This window comes from Netta rufina (genome assembly GCF_964035555.1).
Source record: "Netta rufina genome assembly, chromosome: 3".
NCBI classification, from domain to species: Eukaryota; Metazoa; Chordata; class Aves; order Anseriformes; family Anatidae; genus Netta; species Netta rufina.
This window is the reverse complement of record NC_140125.1, coordinates 119,458,857-119,481,789: the sequence shown is the minus strand read 5'-3', so window position 1 is coordinate 119,481,789 and position 22,933 is coordinate 119,458,857. Positions and strand designations below refer to the sequence as shown.

General features: G+C 45.9%; 2 protein-coding genes across 5 annotated transcripts in view; one reads left to right on the top strand and one right to left on the bottom strand.

Annotated features, from left to right (window-relative positions):
- HMBOX1 (homeobox containing 1) overlaps positions 1 to 13,938 on the top strand; it is a 117,232-nt gene extending 103,294 nt beyond the window's left edge. For all 4 annotated transcript variants that reach the window (XM_084284783.1, XM_084284782.1, XM_084284781.1 and 1 more), the window contains exon 12: positions 11,475 to 13,938. The gene's annotated coding sequence lies outside the window, so the exon portion shown is untranslated. The remainder of the gene's footprint in view (positions 1 to 11,474) is intronic.
- A 2,893-nt stretch (positions 13,939 to 16,831) lies between these two features.
- KIF13B (kinesin family member 13B) overlaps positions 16,832 to 22,933 on the bottom strand; it is a gene marked incomplete at its 5' end in the record, with an annotated part of 119,417 nt that continues 113,315 nt past the window's right edge. The window contains one exon of the mRNA XM_084284543.1: positions 16,832 to 21,370. Within this exon, the coding sequence (XP_084140669.1) occupies positions 21,078 to 21,370 (293 nt within the window). The 3' untranslated portion in view covers positions 16,832 to 21,077. The remainder of the gene's footprint in view (positions 21,371 to 22,933) is intronic.

Genomic DNA, 22,933 nt, shown 5'->3' with positions numbered 1-22,933 from the left:
GTATGTCTGTACCATCTGATGTAGAATAATCTGGCCTTAATTCTGTCTGTCAGTGTCAGGTAGCTGCTGGTCTCATCGTGCATCAATATCCAGTATGAAGGTTAAACAGATAAACCACTTGTGAGCAACTGGAGATTGCCAGGTTCTCCTTGTCTGTAGCTTCCAGGTATATATCAGTTTGCTGCTCTCCCCCAGCATCTTCTCACAAGAGGAAATAACAAATGACTTAACTAGGCAATCAGTTGTCCTAAAAAAATGTATTTTAAAAGAATTCCATGGCATGTTTCATTTTTTTCACCTTGGCTTGCACCTGCCTACGAAAGGTACGAGGAAAGAGTAAGACATCAGGATGCTCATGGCAGTTTCCTTTATTCTGAAAGCTCAAAATGGACGATTTGCAGTTGATTAAATATTTTTTGGTTTGATGTGAATTACCTTAAATGAAACAGATGTTGGTGTGATGATTTCAGGAGAACTGCACCTAGATTATATCTAGAGTAATCGGGAGAACTGGTGGAGAAAGCATCCCGGGATTTAGACTTTGTTCTAGGTTTTCTGCTGTAGTATGGGAAGTTGTCTTTGTCTTTCTGGATCTGGATTTTCTTGATAACTGAGCCTGTTTAGTTTTTTTGTCTAATTTGTAGCATTGCAATTCACTGGCAATTTGTTGTAGCCAACCAGGAATGACTGCAGTTCGTTCTCACGTGGATTCCCGTGTAGTGGATCTGGTGGCAGGCTAGATCTACCTTTTTGTTCTGTGAATAGAGAAGACACTTTTCAAGATGCTTCTTTTCTGTGATGGGCACAGATTACTTTTAACTTTGTAGGGTAAACTTTGGCTGTTATTTTCTGGCCGATAAAGTCCTTATACTTGAGTTGTTGTCTCTAACAGTCTTCTTAAAACAACAATTTCTACCTCTACTTCTTTTTTTGGTTTTGTTTTGAATTCTCCATGTCTTTTTCCTGAAGTGTGAGATCCCAGATACTTACAAAAGCGGTATGAGTTGGAAAAAATAACAAAAAAAAATAATAGGAGCAAGCAGAAATATTATCCATTGATGCCCTAGAGTTGTAGAGCCATCTAATACACTTTAAGCATAGATGTTGGTACAGCGTGATCCCATTACTCATACGTTGGACGTGAACAAGTTGGTCATGAGTCAGCAGCGTGCCCTTGCAGCAATTAAGGAATCTCATTAGGAAGAGCTGTCAGCAGGTCAAGGAAAATGATTAGGCCCCTCTCTTCATCACTTGGGAGAGCACATCTGGAGTATTGTGTCCAGTTTTGGACAGGAGTGAGTCCATTGTAGGGCTGCTGAGATGCGAGGACTGGAGCACATGTCAAGTAACGAGAGAGCTGGTTTTTTTCAGGCTGGCCTAGGGAGATCTTATTTTGCTCTTCAGCTGTCTTAATGGGTAGTTTTAGAGATGACAGAGGCGTGTAGCAAAAATATTAGGTGCAGTGGGCTCAAGTTGCAATCAGGAGAATCCCAGATGAGCAGAAAGAGAAATATTTTCACACTGAAAGTGCTAGAACAGTGGCCCAGAAAGGCAGTGGAAACCACATCCTTGGGGATATTCAAAACTCAACTGGACAAGATTGGGGATTAGATTAGAGACCTCCAGAGGTTTCTTCTGCTCGAACTTATTCTGTGACTCTGTGCTCAGGTCAAGGAGTTTGATCCATATGTGTTCACTTCTTTAATGAATTTCTTTTAGCTTGTTTTTTTATTCTTATTTTTATTTTGCCTATTCATAAAAAGTTATCTCATGTATTCTCCTAGTAGAGATGAGCTTTATTTGCAGGGTCTGGCTACAGGTTCTAATCAAGCCATAAATCAAGTAATAAATGTCATTAATTATTTGCTCTGTTTACACAGTTCTTCAGGGATATTTTAATGATTTTGTTTGTTTCATTGGCTTACATCAAACTGGTAAGTTCTCCATGTTTTTGTAACGCTTGCGCTGCAGATTCCTTTTTGCCTTTGAGAGGATTTGTCATTGTCTTGCTGCTGTGAGTGTAGACTTGAAAATTTTCACGTAGCTGAACATATTAGAGGAAAAAAAAAAACTTAACTTAAGCCCACTGGTGACTACTGTGATAAGCTAGAAATTTTTGGTTCAGTAGATCTCTAAATGGTGATTTTCAGAAGATCTGGTCTTGTAGGTTAGATCTATGCTTAGAGCTTCATGTTATTTCCTTAAGTGTTTGCTGTTGGCCACTGCTAGGAAAAAAAAAAAAGAAAAGAGAAAAGAACAACAAAAAATATACCCTACTAGAGAAATTTTAGGTCTGATTTAGATGTTATTTTGAAAACAACTCATGATGGTGTTTGCCAGTACGGAACAGCATAGAATCATTATCCCAAGCATGACTCCTGGCTTTAAGGTGCAGATGAGTTCAAGATTTTCAGTTCCCCTACGTGGTGTAATGGTTTTCCTTCACAATATGTTGCTGCTTGCAAAGAAGTAAAATGAAAGCATCGTGCTGGCCTTTCACCTGGGTCACTGAGTCAGGCAGAGACGCATGGTGGTTGTAACAGGATTTCATAAGGAGAAGGTTCTTTATTTTCCACATAGGTAAAACCAGCAAAATTGGTATGAGTTTTCAAAACTCAAAAATGCTGCCCCAAAAGCATTTAATGCAGGATTTTGTTTTGCTGTGTATAATTTCAACGCTGTTGCAAAGCTGGATTCACACGTTTCTCTGTAAATTACTAAGATTCAGTGATAGATTTTGCCCAAAGTACTGTGAGCAAACTGTGGATTTTTTTTCTTTTTTCTTTTTTTTTTTTTCAATATGTATTTTTTCCCATTTATCCCTGGAATTCTCCTCATTTCAGATAATTTTCTTACTGTAAAGTTTCTGTTCTTCCTCCTACCCCAGCTACATCACTGTGTAGCCCTCATTCCCCAGGGTTCATCAGCTTTTTTTAAGTTTGTTGGATAATTACCAGCAAATTCTACTTTTTTTATGTCAAAATAAACTTTGCTTCTATTTTAGACAGGGCTTCCCACCCAAGTAGCTCTTGCACTCTTTGAAGTTACTTGACTTGGTAATATTCTTTTGAGCAAAATCTCAAGCTTGTAGGCAATAATCTTGAGTTTAGTGTAGCATTTGGCAGGAATTTTTGTTGGCAAGATTGGTCTTGAAAAAATGTGCTCTGTGTCAGTGACCTAACATATGCCTCTCTTCTTAGACAGATGTAGATTGTGCTTGTGTGTATTAATGCCTCTTAGTAGGAGTATTCAGGTTTGTATCACGATACTGGCTAATGGAATGGAAGTTCGTGGAGTCAGAAATTTTCACTGTGACTTCTTGGAAGGGGAGGTTGATGGCCTGGCCAAAAGTACCTTGCAGTTTCTAAGGCGAAGAGTTGAGACATTTCAAAATTTCCCCCTTGGGCCTTTTTGCAGCTGGGATTTTTACTCAGGACCTTGAGTTGGTCACTGGCCAGTGGGCATTTGGCAAGCTGAACAGCATAGCCCCAAACCCTTCATTTTAGGTTCTGCGAGTGTTTTTTAATTTATAGGCTTTGAGCTGTCCAATTAAAGATACTGCACATGAATGAAACGAGGCATTCTGGAGATAGCAGCTATAAATTCAAATTTAAAATACACAAACATTATTTATCTCCTTTGTGAGAAATATGTTATAACTGCAAAAGTGGACGTGCTCGTTCTGAGGGCTGCTGGTAAGCCGACAGCGTTTTGGTGTTGGTTTTTGTCCAGCAAATGCAAAGAAAATGAAATAAATGCAAGTATCCTCGGTGGCACCAGTGAAACAAATGTAGGGAGAAAAATTCAAACCTCTGAAGAGTTGTTCATGGCTAACCTTGGCCTTAGGTTTTGCCACGTAAAAATAGCTTGGGATTGTTTGTGCCTGTTTTTGTGCAGGTGATGCGGTAGCTACGATGGCATTGGCACCGTTACAGCAATCGGGACAAACTGCTCTGCTTTGGGTAAGGTCACCCACCCTGTGAAAATCCAGGTCGTACTTTAGCTCGTACTGACTGGGAAAAGTGAAGAAATACATTTTGCTCTTTCAAGATACCATCTGTGATGTCTGCGAGGTGCTTATCGGCGTAGTAGTTGGGCGATACGCCAAGGATTTGCCATTTTAGGTCTGGTTGGTGAAAACTCCCCCAAACTCACTTTAAATGCCCGTTTTAATCAGGATGGAGAAGAAATCCGACTAATTGGGTTGGCTGCTGCCATGCTGGGCTCTTCCCAGTCCTTCCCAGTAAGCTTTGGAGTGCTCTGGCCAGCAGCTTCAGCACGAATGAACCCAACCCTTGGCAATAGGGTGAGGTACGCTATGGCCCTGCCGTGCCTCTCTCAGATGGCTTGGCAGGCTCTGCACCATTCATTCCCTCTCTTCCCTCTCCTGTTAAATGGAAGCGGGTGTGTTCTGCTGATCAAAACATCCAGCACGCTTCTGCTAAATCCTTTCAAATTGCAGGCAGGGTAATTGGGATGGGTAGATAAATGCCTAAGTGTGTGGCAGTGAAAGTAATGGCAGGTCTTTTGAATGACTGGGTGTCCTCCTGACATGTAATTAGCTGCTTTAGAAAGATGTGGATTGGCATGGTCATAATTAAAAGGATTTCTGTCTTTCTGTGATTGAAAACAGAAGATCTTCTTCCCCCTAATTCTCTTTAATACCAGCGTTATTAGTGACACTTGGAACAGCTACTTCGTAAACTTAAATAATGACCTGCTCCCAACGGTACCTTATAGCAGCAGGGACTGAAACTGAGTTTAGTTTTCTATGCAAAGCTGATTCTCCTATTTTTTATGGTTTTGATGTGTTGTTTTTTGTTTTTGTTTTGTTTTTTTCCCCTCTTGTTTTTATACTTGTTTTTTTTAGAAACAAAACTAACATTTGGTTGCGTGACGGTGTGATTGCAAGTTACCCAGGGTTTTGATCAGCTCCTCTTGCTTTGCCACTTGGTTGTCGAGTCGTTTTAAGGAAGATTAGCCATGGTCCAGGCCTCCACTGAATTACTGGTGCTGTGTTTTCACCCTGCCTGCAGGTGGAGAGTACCGATTGCACTGTTAGCATCCCGTTCCCAAAGCGGAGAATGTAGCTGGCTCTTCTGTGCCACCCGAGGCCATCTTTTGTAGTGTCTCAGTTCGGAAGCCTTACCAGCAGTCGTTGCCAAGTATGTAGCTGTGCTGTCCTGAAGCCCTCTGCTGTCTCCTGTTGTGCTTAGCATGGGGTGCTCTTAGGGGCTAACTCACCTTTTTCTTAAGAAATCTCAACGATCCTGCAGCTGGATAATTGCCTCAAAGGTGTTCTGCCATACAACAGGAGAGGAGCTGTGGTGATGTCCTGTAATTAATTACACCATCATCTCTCTGCGATACATTGCCAGATTCTGAAAAGGCATCTCTTGTAGGGTGTTAGGTGCCTTTCTAGTCTGTTTTTCTGAAAAACGGTATCTGCTGATCAGTCTTGAGCACTGCAGAGCCTGCCTGTGAACTTTTTGACCATATTTTTCTGTAGTGCTCCTGCTGTAGCTCCTTTCTGTCATGCTCCTGCTGTAGCTACTTATCTCAGACAAGTTTCTGAAGCTTTTTGGTATGTAAAGGTGCATTTATAGACTCCTAGTCACATTTAGAAAAGTCAGCATGTTCCTAGCTTCAACAGATTTGCAAAGGAGGTAGGAACTTAACTTATTCAGGCTCTTATTTAAAGCTTTCAGTTTCTTTATTTAAAGAAACTAAAGAAATTATTCAGTTTTCTTTATTTCAAGCTTTTCAGCTTCTTTGTACTGAAACACTTCTGCAAATCTCATCCCTTGTCACTGTGGTTCAGAACAGATCTATGGGTCTTGGGTACGTGGTTCTTCCAGCACCGTTAGCACTGGTGGTGCTAACTCACAGGAGCAATGGTAGGAAATTCTTTCCTAGGACAGAAATTTTGGGGTGTTAACGTGCTGCTGCCGCTAGCCTTGATACAGCTTCCTATCCTTCTTCCCACCTCTTTTCCTGAACTAATTAAAGTCTTCCATTCTATGGCAAGATGGCATATGTAGCTTAAATAACCCACCTCTGTAATTAAGAGCTTGACTTCAGCCTTCTGAGATGTATTTTACATCATTGGAGATTTAAAAACACATTTTACCTACAAAGTTTATCTGTCAAATGGCTCAAGGAGGACAAAGACTTAATGAAAGCAAATGATTAATTAATATTTCTTGATACATTACAGTAAGAATATTGAGCATGTATTCCATTCCTCAAAGCACATTTGACGTTGGATTTTTTTGCCTGTCAGCTGGTAACATTGCTGCTATCTCTCTTTGACAGGACTGTAGTGACAGAGCTGAAAACATCATGCAGGAGTAAACCAGAGCCAGGGACTCACAATATCAACTCATTGACCAGTTTTTCCTATACCAGAGTGAAAACCTTTTCATTTATACTTGATGGCAAGTAAGCAGATCTTTGCAATGGCATAAGCTCTCCCCGGGCACATTCAAGCTGCCTTCTGCTCAAAAGGTTTGATGAAATTTTGGAGTGGAAGGCAGCAGTGAGAACATTTCACCTCTCTGCCTTGAGTAGGCTGCTCTGAGTTGAGATGGAGCTACGCTGGGTTCAGCATGGCAAAGGGGAAGTGTGATGCTGAGAAAGACCAGGTGCACTGTGCAAAGGGTGTGATTACTGGTTGAGAAAGGTAAACATCTCGGGGGCTTTATTGATGAGATCTTGGAGGTCTCTTCCAACTTAGATGATTCTGTGATTCTGTGAGATAGCTGAAGCAGCTCATTAAATGCTCTGAGATATCAATGTATGTTTCTTTGGGCCAGGCACACCTTATAGCATGATGAGGAGCTGCTGTTGGAATTTGAGACGTGCTTTTCGTCGTAGGGGTAGCTGCCTGTCACTTTAGCTAAGCACACAGCTGCTCACTGGGCAGGAGCAGTTTAATTCTGTCTCTTTTCCTTTCCTTTAGAGCTCTTTCAAGTCACAGCCCTGTTTCTCCAGGTGTTTGGAGACAATAAATACTACCTGAGATTAGGGAATAGATCCTCCCATTTGCAGAGCTACTAGAGTTAACTCCAGGTGAGAATTGCCCCTAGATTTCAACAACACTCAGTTAATGCCTGCTAGGATTTACAGCAGAGCAGGAACAAAACTGTCCTGCGGTTGCATTGTCAGTAATTCAATTCAGTGAAACAACCTTGAAAATCAGGCTTCTGATTAGGAGTAAAGAAGTCAATGAAGTATCCATGGACATGAAGAAGGCATTTGTAAATGTGTTGGGGTGGGAAGTCTGTTTATGTTTATAAACCCTTAGGGGATTTTTTATTTTATTTTTTTTTGCATTTGGAAGGGCAGGGTGGTTCATTCATCCCACTGGATGAAGACAGAGTAGGAAGTTTGCATCAGATATTTGAGAACCCACGTGATATGCAGGGTCTCCTTGTAGACTGGTCCCTTCTGGCCTTAATCATAAAACTCTGATTCCAAAGAGGTAGGCTTGTCTTCTACTCTTACAGTTATAACCTGTTCTTAGTATTTAATTGTTTGTAGAGATTTGAGTACTAGAGGGGTTCTCTGCAGTACGAACTTCATTTAAAAAGTGTGACTTGCCATCAGAGAACATGTTGTGCCTTAAACCATGGGAAGTTCCAGTTATATATATGATAAATACCTTTTTACACTTTGTACTTCTGCCATAATGGGAATCAAACAAATGTAGATGTGATAAAAGGTGGTTTATGTCTGCTGCTGTGTTACTTAGATTTGCTTCAGTATCTTACAGATTCAGTGTGTCTGTTCTACTGAGACAGCGATACATCCTCCCAGCCTTGTTGAGCAGCTCTGGTAGCTCTGGAACAGCGTTATTCTGTCCAACCTTTGTTTTTGCTTCTCGTGTAAAAGCAAAAAAAGAACCCAACCAAAAGCCAGACCAGGTCAGTCTGAATTTCTAATCTTAACTTCTTTGTTGCTGTTCTCTATATTAGACATCTGGGTACATGAATTCCAGTTGTTAAGGGTACCTTGCGCTGTTTTCTGTTGTTACCTGGGCAGATTGAACATAAAATTATTTAACATGAAAAAACGTTGATCAATCGTGACCATTTCCTGTAGCTGCATTGCCTCGAGCAGCTGTTTTTACAAATGCTTTTATCAATTGCCAGAGCGCTTCAAAAATATCACAGCCAGCAGAAGTCGTCTTGCTGAACTGATGTCTCCTCCTGAAATTATTTCTTACACTGAGCCTTTACTTCCCTGAAGGAATTCCAGACGAGTGTTTCGAGTTGCACCTCCTTCCATTGCTCTAAGCCATTCGCTTTCTTCTGCAGCCGATTCTTGTTGGTACTGAATTTCACACGATTCTTTCCCAAACTTTACTTGTGTTGCTTCATAGAGATTATTTCTTTTGTCTTTCAGCCAAGCTCCTTCTCGCCTCAGTAATCCATTTTACCTGGTTTACCAATGGTTTTCTTACACTGATGTGCTCTAACCTGAACCCAGTGGTTATACAGCCTCAAACTAAGTGATATTTGTGATTTCCATGCTATTAACAGAGCCATCCAGTACTGAATTTTAGCTTTGGTTCCAAATCTTTTGAAAACTTTTGAGCTTTTTGCTCTCCAAAAGACCTTGGGGGTTTTTTAGCATGGTTAGCTGGCAGCACTCCTCCCTTCCCTCCTTTTAGTTTTGATGCTTGGGTCAACAAATCAGGGACACAGGAACTTCTAAGTATAATCTTTGTGTATTAATGTTGGGACTGTCTTTTTTTACTGGGAAGACTGGCACTGCGCCTTGCACTTCAGTAGATGTTCAATGATAACTCTAGCGAGTTAACTTGGAAAAATACAGGTATTTCACAGATGTGGCTGTTCTTAACAGAGTGATTTGACATTTCTTGCACACAGTTAGAGTGCTCAGGTTTATCTGTTTGGTTTTGTTCCCTATGCCAGTTGTAGGTTGGTGCCTCTCCCACTCCCGTTGGGACTGACCGGTTGCTTTCTGTGCCCTTTCTCCCCTTTCTGTGCCCTTTCTCCCCTTTCTTTGGTGACTTCTGCCATTTGAATTTCATTCCTGTCGTTTCTCGTTCTTCTATTTTCCTCTACAGGCACTTTATTACCTTCTCAACATCAGGCGGTGTATTTATAGTTAGGTGTTTTCTAAATTCTTTTAATACTTCAGTCCAAGTCATCGCAGCTTCACCTTTCCTTCTGCCTATGAGATGGTGCTGTATCAACTGCCTACTTGAAGTCCAGATATCTATTGTCCGTGGTGAAGTCTAAACATGAAACATTTTCCAGAGTCCACTCTAACCATTTAAAAAGAAAAGAGTTCATACATTCAGTCCTTTTACAGCAGGCTTTACTTGAGGCCTCCTACGTGAAAAAATGCAGTTCCAAGTGTCGGACCATGGTTAACAGAGGTAGTAGCATTTTTTCCTTTAATTTTATTGCGTCTTGCTTGCACTTACTGTTGGAAGCTGTGTTGGAAGCTGGATTAATTGGTGCAGTTAGTGTGTTGTCGCCTGCTTTTTACTGCGAGGGTTTGGGACAGGATGCACAGATTTGCTTGGCCTCGCCGAAGTGGCTGTGTACTGGGCCCCAATCAGCCAGGGCTGGGGATCACTTTTGGCAGCCCCAGTTCCTTTTTAATTTTTTTTTCTAAGTTGTTTTAGATTTGAAGATGATTAGAGAGACTTGAAATGAAATGGCTTTTCCAAATAGATACCGTCATGAAAATAGATTGGATTTTGATCTGCCCGTCTTTCAGCATTACCCACTGAATTTTCTCTTTCTCTTTGCCTTTCGCATCCATTCAGATGGCATGTGGAGACTTGTGCTGACCTGAAACTTTTTTGACTCGTTTCTAGATTCTCTGGGGTCAGAGCCCTGTTGTTCTTTGGCGGGGGGGCAGATTTTCCATGTCATCACCCGTTGCAGTACAAGACTTTTCGATCTAGCCGTGGTGTAAGCAGCGTAGTTCCATACCTCAGCAGCAGCCGGCCCTCCTCGCTTTGCCATCAGGATTGTTCTTGGAGGTGAAGTGCAGCACTGGCTCAAACCAGTACAGGTGCCCAGCACCACTGGGTTGGACTGGGAGAGCCCTGTGCCTCTCTGGAAGTCAGGTGTCAGCTCCTACACCATAACATGCTAGCACAGTGCCGCAGGACCACCGCAGGACAGGCTTTTTACCTTAAAGATAATACAGGAGTAACAAATCTAGCCTAGATTTAGTTCAACGGCAGTTTTATCAGAGGGTGACAGGTACAAGTCACTTGTGTCCGTGGGGAGCACTATTTTCTTGACAGATCTCCTTGGCTGTCTCCCTCTTGGTCTCTACGATCTTCCCAAGGCCCGTGAAAGCCCAGGAAGTGTGAAATATGTGCAGTACTTTTTTAATTATTATTTTTTTTTTCTTAGTGTCAATTTAAAAAGTGCCTAAGTGAGTAACAGGACTCCAGAGTGAGCTGGAGGAATAGGATTAGACCTCATTTCCCTCTTAAGAAACGAGCCCTCCCTGCAGTCCCTCCACATGTGAGGCTCCCGAGGAGCAGCAGGGATCCGGAGCCCGGCTGGAAAGTAATCTCCACTCCTTCCCCGTGCTGCCCCCCCTCGGTTTTCAGCCTAAAACTTGTTGGCGGGGAACTCCTTAACAAATCTTGCTCCTCAGCCAAACCTTAGCAATCTCCAGTTTGGGGTGGACGGGGAAGAGGGGGAAGCTTGGAGAGAATTTGGTAGGAAGCTGCCTCTTGGATTACAGATGCAAATAGCTTCGTGCATTAATCATGCATCTCTGGGTGCCCGTACGTCTGAGATTCTGGGTAGAAGTGGCTAATAAGCATATTTAATCACCCCGTTTTGGAATCACAGAGGCAGTTTCTTCCTATATTCTTAATTATTTCTAGGCTTATAATAGTGGCACCTGCTACGCGTTTTTGTCAAAGTAATTTAACTATTGGCAGGTGGTTATAATTTTGTAAACAGACAGGAGAATTTTATGTGGGTAAAATTAAAGATAGATATCGATGCTAGTTTAAAAAAAAAATTGCATTAAAGAATTTCTTCTGACCATAGTAAAAGGAAATAAAAATAACAGAACACTATTAAGATGTATTAGCACCACTTAAGGATTCCGAAAATGAAAGCAATCCATATGTAGATGTTTTATTTTTCATTAGTAACAAAATGTTGTTTTCACTCTGACAACTTAATAACACATGAGTTGGGAAAGCCTAGGAAATTACTATTGGCAAGAAAAGCTATAAGGACATCTCTTTCGCAGAGAACAGAAAATTAGCTCGTAGGATGTTGATGGGTGTTGATACAAGCAATGATCAAATGGGAATCTATTGCTGGGGTACTAATGAAAATAAAGCATTTGTGGAGCCTATAACACACGCCGACCGTTTGACATTGTACTGCTGCCCTGCTCTAGAGATGCCTTTTTTTAAACTGTGATTATTTTATTTTTTTTTTTCCTAAACAAAGCGATTGTCAATAACCGCGGTTGTAATTGAAAAAAGATTAATGTAGGAGTGAGCGCTGCAAACCTAGAAGGGAAAAGCCAACGGAACAGCGTCAGAGGCACAAAAAGAGACAAAGAAAAGCAAAGGCCCCGACCAAAAGCCCGCCCTAGCCGAGCGCTAGGGGCTCGGTTTGCCATTTCAGGTTCTGTCTTCGTTTCGCTCCGCGGCCGCGGTGGGCGCAGGGTGGGAGCCAGGCGCTCTCGTGCGTGCCGGGTGGCTGGCAGCCGCCTTGGCGTGTCTGCCAAACGCAGAAATACCACGAGGGGTGAGCCGTGTCCAGCCTCTGCTGGCCGCCACAACTCGCCAGCAGGTTCTTAGGTCTCCGTGCGTCCCTCTGTCGGCATCTTCCACCCGCGTGTCCGTTCCTCGCGCCGCGTGCCCCGATGAAAACCGCACCCGTGTCTCATCTGCTGTAGGTGTTCTGCCTACCTCAAGAGGTAAACATGGTATCCTGGAGTCATACGGTCACAGTCCGTTCTTCTTTTTTCTCCATTAGCACTAGCGCGCACACACACACACTGGAATGTATATTCCCCCCTCGCCCCCGAGTAACCTCGTGACCTGATCCTTGCTGTAGCCACCACCAACTCCTCTTGCAAATTGGATGCTGCTTTAAATGTGAAAACAAATGTTCAAGAAGCTATAAAACCTGAATGAAAGCTAAAGCTGAATTTATAAAGCCTTGTTGCATATGAGCCAAAAGTGCAAAAAGCTCTATATAATGAACTAACCTGCCACTCATATAAATATAAATATATATAAATATATTAAAATCAGACTGTTCTACAAAATTGTGTATTTGTATTTTTGTGTACGTACAATTTTCTGCTAAGCAGAAGGAGGATGTAGTATAGGATGATGTGAGAAGAGATTTTGTTTAATCATATTTCTTTGTTACTTATTTTTGTTAACATCCAGATGCCTGTCTTTGTCTTATGTGTATGACACTGTTCGAAAGGTGCAGTATCCCTCTCCCGCCTGCGTGTTAAACCTCGTCCGCCTCGAAAGCGTTGGGCAATGCTCCTCCTCGTCACCACGACCCTGCAGACGTGCCTAGGCCTTTCTCTTAACCGGGGCTGCTCGTTCAGCTGAGAGCGTGGTATTTATTCGTGATCTTCGGTGCTGGCTGCTTGCTTTGCACACGCGTGTTCTCCGAGCACGCCCTCCACGGTCTGTAGTGTCTTTGCTACTGCTCCTCAGCCTGACGTTTCAGGGGGAAAGCAAAGAAAGCAGTAGTGCAGACTGGGAGGGAGGACGAGCAGATCCTTGTAGTGGGCAAGAAAAGGCCAGGAAGCAGCAGTGACCATCACAGGGGAGCGCATCTCAGGTAACACCACCACGGAGGAAGATGGAGCGAGGAGCTCTGGGGACCTCGTGTTCCCCACCGCTGTCTGCGCTCTGCCGAAGCGTAGTTTTGCTTTCAGGAGGGCAAGTTGGCAAGCCAGTGCTGTCACTTCCCCTGTGCCACTTCCAACGCACCCTTCCATCCCCAGCAGGAGCTGCACGCGAGCCACGCGTCTCTGGTGGCTTTGCAGCAGCTGGGTGCGTTGCTGGAAGAGCACTTGCAGCAAACGAGGTCTGTCTGCTCGTGGCTCAATCCCCTTGCAGTAAAGATACTGATTTTTAAGAAGAATTTGCTAAAATCTTCTCTGAATCACTGCCTTTGTCTGCAAGGTGCCGAGTGGGTCTGCTCTGCGTTTTGCTGCAAGGAGAAAAGCCCTCGTTTTTCTCCCTCTTGCGCTTGGGGATTGTTCCTTATGCATTATTTAGAGACCTGGCCAGGGGAAGAGAGGGTCTTAGGAGGCCTGGATAAAACAGGTTGTAGCGGGGAAAAAAAATGCAAAGCCTTGGGAATCGGGTGCTGTGAGCTCACCTTTCAGTTCTGCCACAGACTTGCTGCAAACCCTGGAGGCAAAAACCGGTCCTTTCTGTGTGCTTCAGTTCCCAGCTACAAAACGAAGGTGAGGTTAATACTCGTCACATCTTCCGCAGGGAGCAGGTACTGCGAACGTATGAAGTATCAACTACTTCCCTTGTGTCCTTTGCTCTCTCCCCTTTTTTTTTTTTTTTAATTATTTTTTAATTTCTAGCTTTGTTTGAGCTGAATTCTGGCCCAGGGAGAGCGATACTGCATCTTTACATGTAGGGCTCATATTTATAACAGTGTGTAATGACTGTAGCAAAAGTCCTTGTTTCTATATGTGAATGGACAGAGAAACAAGTGCTCTATTGTATTGATTAAAATAGTTAAAATGAGTCCTGTATCATTGTATCTCCTATTCTGGATTAGTGCCTTTTGGACAGTAGACTGTTCTGTAATTAAAATGTAGTATAACTGCTTTTTTGTACAGTTTTGTTTTAATAAAACTTTTTTTTAATTTGTGTTTATTTTAGTATTGTACCTATTAGAAAATAAAAATGTATAACTCAACAAAGATGGATTTCTCCTATAGTCCTTTGTGTACGAAGCTGACTGGTGTGAAAGCCTCAGAGAGGCCTTGGGACGTGAGTGAGACAAAACCAGTGTCTTTTACCTTTCAAAATACGGAAAAATGAGCTCATTTGAGAAAGCTGTGTCTTCGTAAGGATGTCTCTGAGGTGGGAGTGCAGGGGATGGATGCTATGGTGCTGCTTTGGTGTTCTGCGGTGCTGGGTGGCTGTGCCCCTGTCCTTATCCCCATGAGGCTTCTGCCAAGCCTGGGGCAAGGCTGGGACAGGGCAGGTGGCCACGGGGCCACCATGTGCTGCAGGAACCGGCCATTCGTCTCCACAGCACTGCCCAAGGGGCTGTTTTAATCCTATCCCTATCTTAGAGTCATGACTTGGGTTGGAAGGGACCTGAAAGCCCATCAAGTTCCCACCCCCTGCCATGGGCAGGGACACCTCCAGGGACACCAAACCAGGTTACCCCAAGCCCCATCCACCCTGGCCTTGGCCAGGAGGTGCCCAAGGAGTTGCTGGAGGTCAGCAGTCCTGGGTAATTAAACCAAAACAATGAGGTAACGAGCACAGGTCCCATTTAGAAAAGCCACAAAGGCAAGAGGACGCTTTGGCCGCCCTTCCCTCCTGGCCTGGTTGTACTCGGCGTCATCGATTTATTCACTGAAAGGCTTTCTGGGGTCCGTAACTGGTTAAAATCGGTGTGGGCAGCCAGGGCTAGAGGGCGATTTTGGTGCTTTGCTTAGGGTGGAGGCTCCCAAACCAAGCAGCAGGGCTCTAGGTTGGAGCCCCTTGGGCACGTAGATCAGCCGGCAGCTGGGCCACGTTGGATGAGACAAACGAGGACAGTGAAAGCAGTATTAATTTGAAGGAAGGAAGGGGAAAGAAGCGTGGATGTGTGTGTGTGTTTTTTTCTTCTTCTTCCTTGCTTGTTTTGATCGGTGCCTTTTAAAAGCAGCTTTGGCTGGAGAACACAAAGCAGCGCGAGGCTGTGGTGCGGGAAGGTGCTGCACCCCCCTTCCGGGAAGAGCGAGCCTCCAACAAAGTGACGGCACTTCAAAAGGCTCCTGGGTTTCAGCAAAAGGGTTTTTTATTTTTTTTTTTTCAGAAGGTAAAACATTAAAGGAGATAGGCTTAAAGGAAAAAAAAAAGAAAAAAAAAAAAAAGCCATATATCTGCACTGATTGCAAGACGCTGATAAAAATATCCTTTGCTAAATGACTTTCAGCATGGATTTGTGGAATCAACACGATGTTTGTTGCTTTAAAAAAACACACACACACAATGAAAACAAAAGCAAAAACAACGCTGCTAGTTGTTTTCAACATGAAGCTCGATTTGGGAGGAAAAAAAAAAGTTGATAAAGTTATTTAAAAAAAAAAAAAAAAAAGCGACCTAGGAAGTGAGTTTCAAGGATTTCTTGGTGCTCTAAAATTCGGGTTGAGTGCATTGGGTTCTCACAGCCCTGAGGCTTTTTGGGAGGCAGGTTTGGCAAGAGCAGGGTTTCCCCAAAGCCCATGTACCAACTGCTCTGCCTCTGCGTGTGCCCTGCCTCTCTGCTCAGAACTGGGGCCCAGTTCTGGTCACCCAGTACAAGAGGGACATGGACATACTGGAGAGAGTCCAGTGGAGGGTCCCCAGGGTGCTGCCGGTCCCAGAGCCCCCATGCTATGAGGAGAGGCTGCGAGAGCTGGGGCTGCTGGGCCTGGAGCAGAGGAGGCTCCGGGGGAGCTCCCCCATGGCCGTCAGTACCCGCAGGGAGGTGTGGAGAGGCCGGAGCCGGGCTCTGCTCAGCGGTGCCCAGGGCCAGGCCCAGAGGCCCCGGGCCCAGCCTGGAGCCCCGGCGGCTCCCCCTGCCCCTCAGGCAGCACTGCTGGGCCCAGGGGAGCCGGAGCCCTGGCACAGGCTGCCCCAAGAGGGGCCGGGGGCTGCTCCTAGGAGAGCTCCCCGAGCCCGAGGCCGTGGAGCATCCCCTAGGGGGGCTGTGAGTAATCCCCTGACCCCACAGCAAAGCCCCTGGTTCCCTCCACCCCAGAGCACCACGAGGTGGGCCCTGGATCTGTTCTGGGACACAAGATCTGAAGTAGGCCACAGCAGTGGAGGTTCTTTTCACTGTGCTGATTCACTGCCATTATCTTAATTAGTGACAATGAGCACCTGGAGGGAACACCTGCCTAAAGCCCCAAAACTTGCCCCAGCCTGAAGGCAGAAGCCTCCAGCAGCATCAGCACTTGGAGGGATGATGCGAGGAGGAGAGCCCTGAGGAGCAATGGGAAGAGTTTTTTGTTGTTGTGTTGGTGTTTTGTGTTTTTTTTTTTTTTTGCCCAGTTTTGGAGCAGTGGACTTTTACAACCTATTGAACAGAAGGAGCAGAGGGAAGAGAGATCCCTGCTGTGACCAAGGAAAGGCAGAAGCAGCATCAACAGCCCCTTGAATGGGCTGCAGCGCCCTGGGGAGGAAGCACAGCACCTGCTTTTAGTCAGTGTGAAGTCTTACAGCTTTCCTCCTTGGCCACAGGGCTGCGATGAGGGCTCCCACACCCAATAGTTGTAGGCAAGGGGGTATTTCTCCAGGCCCCAAAGAGGAGGTCAGCAATGCCGTCGGCTTTGTGCTTGTCTAGGGGAAGATCCCTAAATTGCAAGAAACACTACAGGCAACAGGAGGAAACAGCCTCATTTGACTTGGTGACAACCCACAGCACCCTCACGGAACGCTGCTCCCGTCGTAGTGCTGGGAAATGCATCTGAAAGTTTTGGTGCTGCGAGCTGGATCAATAAAACAGAGACATCCAGGCTCTAAAGAAGGAGTTTATTTAGGTACGGCAGGCTGCATCGCATGTATAATACAATATTACAGTAATTTAGTATTGTACAGAAATAATTAAAAACTTTACAGCTCATTACAAAGTCTCTTTGGATTTTAGCTCATTTAAAGTACACCAATCAACACGGGATACCACAGTGTAAATATCCACTCCTTATATACAGACCCACTACATTTACAAAAAAAAATCAACAGAAAGAAAGAGCTGGAAGAGGCTCCCGAGACACGGTGGGTGTGTGGGGGGGGGTGAAAAAGCAAAACGTGCAGGGGCTGCAAGAGGCACCTATGGGGCACTTTTGGGGTGCCCTGGGGTGAGGCAGGGAGCGCGGCTCCTGCGTCAGGGAAAGCAGGGATGATATAAGGGAAATAGAGGAACAAGACACTTATTTGTCACCCCAGCTCCAGAGGGTTTTGTAGTGTGACCAGCCTGCACATTTACCTGTCACGGTCGCGATTTCCTAGAAGCTACAGAGACTCGAGGTCAGCGCAAAGCCCCCTCCTCGCTGCACTCGTTCCTGACCCGGGGATAAGGCACTGCGAGAATTGAACTTCTTGTGCAAAGAGCTGGCAGTGCCAGCACGAGGACGACAAGCACTGATAGAGAAAAGAGACTCTTGGGCAGCTCCGGTACAGTGTGAACAGGCCCCTGCATCGCCCCAGCTCGCTTTGGATCAGTTTTTGGGACTGCCAGGCACAACGAGCTGGAGGCTCTTGGTTCGTAGCAGAGCAAGGAGGTGCTGAGCCCCCAGCCTGCGTCCAGGCAGCAGGGGAGGTCTGAGCTCAGCCACCCTCTTTTTTTTTTTTTAAGGACGTGGGCGATACTCCCAGGTGGGACTCGTTTCTCTTAGTTTTCCTCAGCTAAACTACATCGTTAAAAAGCAAAGAGGCCCCTGAGCCAAAGAGAGATTATTTTGGCCAAAAAGGTCAAAACACCGCAAGAGCGTTGAGCATAGCACAGTGAAAAGTCTTGGCTTGGCTTAGAAAACCCACGAAAACGCCCCCCAAAAAAAGCATCCTCTCGGCTGACTTGCAGCAAACGACCCTGCACGGCCAAATCCTGCTCCACGTGCAGAGGTTGGGGGTACCGAGCTGCTGACACGGGCAGGCTGCCACATTTTCACCCCCCCCAACCCAATTTTCTCCCCCCCCCAGAAACCGAGCCCCGACCCCAGTTCACAGATACAGAAAGCAACTTACACAACCGAGCAGACACAGGAGATGAGACACTCGCTACAAATTACACTTCCTGCATTAAATATTATTCTTCCCTGTATAAAGTGCATGAAAAAAATCTTGGAAAAAAATATGCATAGCTATTAGTGCGCCAGCCTCCAGGCTGGGCTGTTCCAGTTAAGAGCACCTCCTCCTTTATGCTGAGGGTAGAAGTGTTTCTATTGCTAGTTATCAATTAAAAAAAAAAAAATAAATTTACCTTCATCGTGGTTTAAACTGATGTTTTCTGGTTAGCTGGTGCAGAGTAAGAGATGGCTTTGAGCAGAGGGATGGGCACTGTGCTCCAAGAGAGGGAAGCATCTTGAGAAGAAACCTCGGGTGGCTGGGGAAGTTGGAGGGGGCAGGAGGGAGCCAGAGAAGTCCTCCAAGAGCGTCCTTGTGGCCAAATCGGGTTTGCTGGGCTTTGGGGAGCTTGTGCCATGATTTGGTTGGGCTGGCTGCATTTTGGGGCAGGTGGGATTTGAGGGGAGGTTTAGTTTCAGAAGTCAAAGAAGACGGTAAAAGCCAAAAGCCTAAAAAGTATTTAGGATATTTGCTTCCAGGACCATTTCCCCTAGGGCAGGCAGCAAGTGCTGTTCAGATGAGGCTCCGTGCCCCTCTACAAACACACAGCAGGGTTTTGTAACGCGACTGAGGGTGGGTGGGAGAAGAAATCCACCCCATATCAGTTGGCTGCAGCCTCCAAGCACATGCCCCAGACATGCAAACACTTAGATAAGTCCTTATAGAGTCAAAAGTGTAGTTAAATATGGCCAGAGGAATTTATAGCGGGTAGAACCCATAGCGAACTGTTAGCCCAGCTGCTGCTGCTTCACCCTTTCACTGCTGCACCTTTGATAAATCAGTCCTGAAGAGGGTTCAGGAGGACTTTTGGACAGGTTCTTCCCTCCTGTCCCCCCCAAAGAGGCCACCTGGCAGACACCGAGTTTCAAAGAGATCCCTAAATCCGGTAAATGAAATGCTGAGACTGTCAGAAAAACCCATCGGTTAGGGGGCTGCTTCACATTAGCTAACATTCGGTAGCACATCGGAACAAAGTGCAAGTAGAAAAACCTTAAAGATGGGGTTTTAGAAAACATACCAGGCAGTATAAGAGGCATTGTGTTAATTAGCGGGTGCTCTTCCATCAGCAAGACTCATCACACCCCAAAATGTTATCTCCTTGCATGGATCACGTCTATAAAAACAGTAATAATCTTAAAAAAAAAACATGAGGTTTTAGCATCTGAATTCCTTACTACTACATTTCTCCCATCGTCTGGGCTTGAAAGGACAGGAGCTTCGTGCAAAGGGAAAGGAGAACACAACTGTACACTAAAAACGTCTTTAGAAGCCGGTCTGTACATTATACATTAAGATTTCTCGATGCAAATTTCGGAGGCGCTGAAGCTCGTTCCAGAAAGCCGCAAGGATACACAAGTCCCTGGCAGCGCGACGCCTGCCGCATTGTAACCCGTCCCGCTTATTTCAGCTACAGATTAGTTTCTATTTTAATTTTATTCCTTCTGCATAAATGATATTAATTACAGTAAATCAGCATAATTATCTCCTCCACTGAGCAGCCCGAGCTCCTCTGATGACAATGTATCTCTCCCTTGGACCTCTGAACCAGATGGCTAAGGCACTTAGACACCCGCGTGCAACACGGACAGAGACTAGATACGTATTAAAGTTTAATTCAGCAGCCTAAATATTCCCCACGTAGCTAAAACGCCTCTTGCTCAAGCTGCCCAATCCCCCCGTGATTATTTAAACGAGATATAAACAGCTCAGGACATAAAAGCCCGTGGTCTTCCTTGGTTTGTTGGAGAAATGAGTGCGTGTATGCCGGGGTGTGCGCACGTTTATGCGCACGCGTACGGCCACGTGCAATTTGTGGATGTTAAAAACTAGCGAGGGGGGTACCAAAACTAAAATCAAGCGTTAAGAAAGCCAGGCCAAAGCTCCCAAAGAGACTGGTTTGGGGGAGGACTCTGCAGTTCTTCCCCCGGGTTGGTTTTTGTGTGTGCTGCCTCGTGGGAGCGATGCTGGCGGAGCTGCTCGTGCAATGTCAGGTGGCGGGCGATTGTAAAGCGCAAACGTTTCTCATTTTAAAACAATAAATACAAATAAATAGGCTGGATTCATCCCCTTACCAGAATCCTGTTTTGCAAAACTGGGTTAAAAAAAGGCTGGGCAGGGTGCTCCCACCTCCAGCAGCGGGCAGGAGGCACAGCCCCGGCAGCAGCACGGGGTCGGGTTGGGAACGGGGCAGCGCTGCAGTGCTGGTCCTGCAAAAACCCTCCTAGCCCAAAGGACAGGGGGAGAGAGGATTCCCTGGCCTGGTGAGCACATTAAGTAGCTCACAGACAGCAAATTCACCCAAATCCCCTCTTCTGTAAAAAGAAGGGATCAGGAATATTGCAGAGTGGGGCCACGGGACTCGTCTCGTTCAAACACTGCAGCAATAAATCAGGTTGTGCTGCCCGCCCCAGCAGGAGGGAAGGGCAGCAGGACAGTAATCAGAGCAGGTCCTGGTCCTGGCTCACCTAACTTCTTAACAAAGGGGTTTTGGGGGTTCTTCATAACCAAGTAAAATTTTATGTTCCCTTCTCTGCCTGTCCAGAATCCTTACCTTGCCCTTTCGTTATGTATTACGCAAGACGGACACAGCTCTTATAAAATTATTTTTAAAAAAAGAGTTATTTTGGGGACTTCAGAATTGCCAGTCGCACTTCGAGAAGCACTAGCACGTGGGTAGTATTTTGTAGCTACTGGAAAGTCAAGCTGTAATTTGAACAATTCTCATCTCCTCCCTCCCCGAAAGGCGGAGGAGAGCCGAGCTTCCAGCCACCCACCGCCGCCAGCTTTCGCTGCCTGCCATCAGGCGTACACCCAAGCATCACGAAACTCTGGGTGTAGATCCAGCACCGTGACAAGGCGAAGAATTAACATGTCAATCACCCCAAGCAGAAGAAAAAAAAAGACCCTTCATTAGTGTTTGCCACAAACCAGGAGTTCGCAGGGATGCTTCAGCTTCCCGAAGCCGTGAGATCTGCTCCCCGGGCTGCGGTGCGGGGGGGGCTCTGTCTCAGTTTGCCCAGGATTTCCTGTTCTCGGCGTTTTTCTGGCTCTTCTCCAGGCGCATCGGGGCTCCTCCTTCCGATTTAGCCAGGGCTGTGAGCGACGCCAGGTTGGAAGCCGAGCCGGAGAAGTTGCCGCTCCTCCTGTTCTCGGCGGCCGCTCCTCCCTGCACCCTCAGCCCCGTGCTCCTTCTCCTGGCCGGTCCCGTGGCCTTCTTCACTCTGCCCGGTTTCACGAGCAATCCGTAGCCCGGGTTGCACCTGAAGTACTGCTTTCCACCGATGGAGCCGTCGTTCTTACCTGGGGCAAGAAGAGGAAGGGAGGTGACACAAAGCGGGCGCGCTCAGGGAGCTGGGCTGCGATCCAACCGCGCTGCCATGGAGCCACGATCACAACACACCTGAACTTCGAATGGATAAATAAAGATGACAGAAAAAAGTGTAACGCCACAAGGTTAGAGTAAATAGAGATTGTGTCAGGTTTTTGTTTCATGGCTAAGGGCGGTGTGGATATCTGGTGGCACGCCGGGTGTCACGAAGGCAGGGATGTGGCTGGAAAACTGAACCAAGGAGCCAGCACGGCAGCTTGTGCTGAAAGATGTGCTGCCATGCTGCAGGGAAGAAGGGTTTGGTTGAAAGTAAAAGCTACTGTGATGATGGGAGGCTCAAAAGTGTTATAGAGAGGGCTGGGTGGTTTTGGGCAGCCCCTGGCACTGCCTGGAGACAGGGCACCCAGATGAGATGCTCCTGATGCTTCCTCCCTGATTGCTGCTCTGGGGAATCCTTTATTTCAGGAAAAGTGTTGAAATACAGAAAGAAAAGGAAAAAAAAGGAATATATGCAGTAGTTTGTCACTAGCAAAGTATCTGGAAGAAAGGAAAAAGCCAATTAAGAGCTCTGGAAGTTGAGAAGAGTTGTTTTCGTGCCATAAAACCTCCACAAAACAGAGAAGCGCAATCACTTTATGCTGACGCCGTTACCTTTTTATCTCTCCCTGCAAAGCATTTAAAAGCCTCACAAACACCGTCCTGGGACCACTCCTGTCTGCACAGGCAACGCCACGAGGTACAATAGCTCTTCATCACCAAAAGGTCACCTGCTTTGTTTTACGTTTCCTCTCTGCCACTGCCACAGCTCCGGGTCTGATCCATCCTCATGAGGACAGAGCTGGACTTCTGCCTCCCCTCGATAAGCCTCGTGGGCCCCTTCCAGCTTGGGATATTCTATATTTCTAAGCCAGGGACCCAATTCTTGGGTAAAATATCCAGTAATATCAGTGGTTGAGTCCTGGGCCAACCCCAAATCTTGTAGCCATCAGATATCTGCCATGGAGGCTTACCGGGAGTGTGCAACCAGCCCAACAGCCCTGGCAGTGCGAGCCAGAGGAGCCAGGCAGGGAGAGAAGGTGACTTTTGAAGATGGGAATCCATAAATACATCTATTTTTAAGATGATGCAGGACTGGGAATCGGGACTGCAACTTTCAGAGGGCTGAGAGCTACAGTTTGCTGTCTGGGGTGGCAAACCCCAGGTGGTTTTCAGTAACTGGCTGCAAACACACCATCTAGTTTAGGTTTTATGAGCACACCACGCGTAGGAAAGGTAACTGCTCACTTAAACGGGACTTCTGGGTCCTGACACATGATTTGTCTTGGCGAACAGCTCCGATCCCAGGGAAATACACAGCAGAGATGAGCGTGGGCAACTCCCAGAGCCGTGCTGATTCACCAAAGAGAGCCTGGAGTTTCGCAGCTTGGTTAAAAGAACTGAAATCAGGAGCTTTAAGTGCCCTTGGGAAACCAAACCCTCTTGCTATCAGAGGCAGTGGCATCTCCTGCTCGCCTCCTGAGTTTGCCACCAGCCCG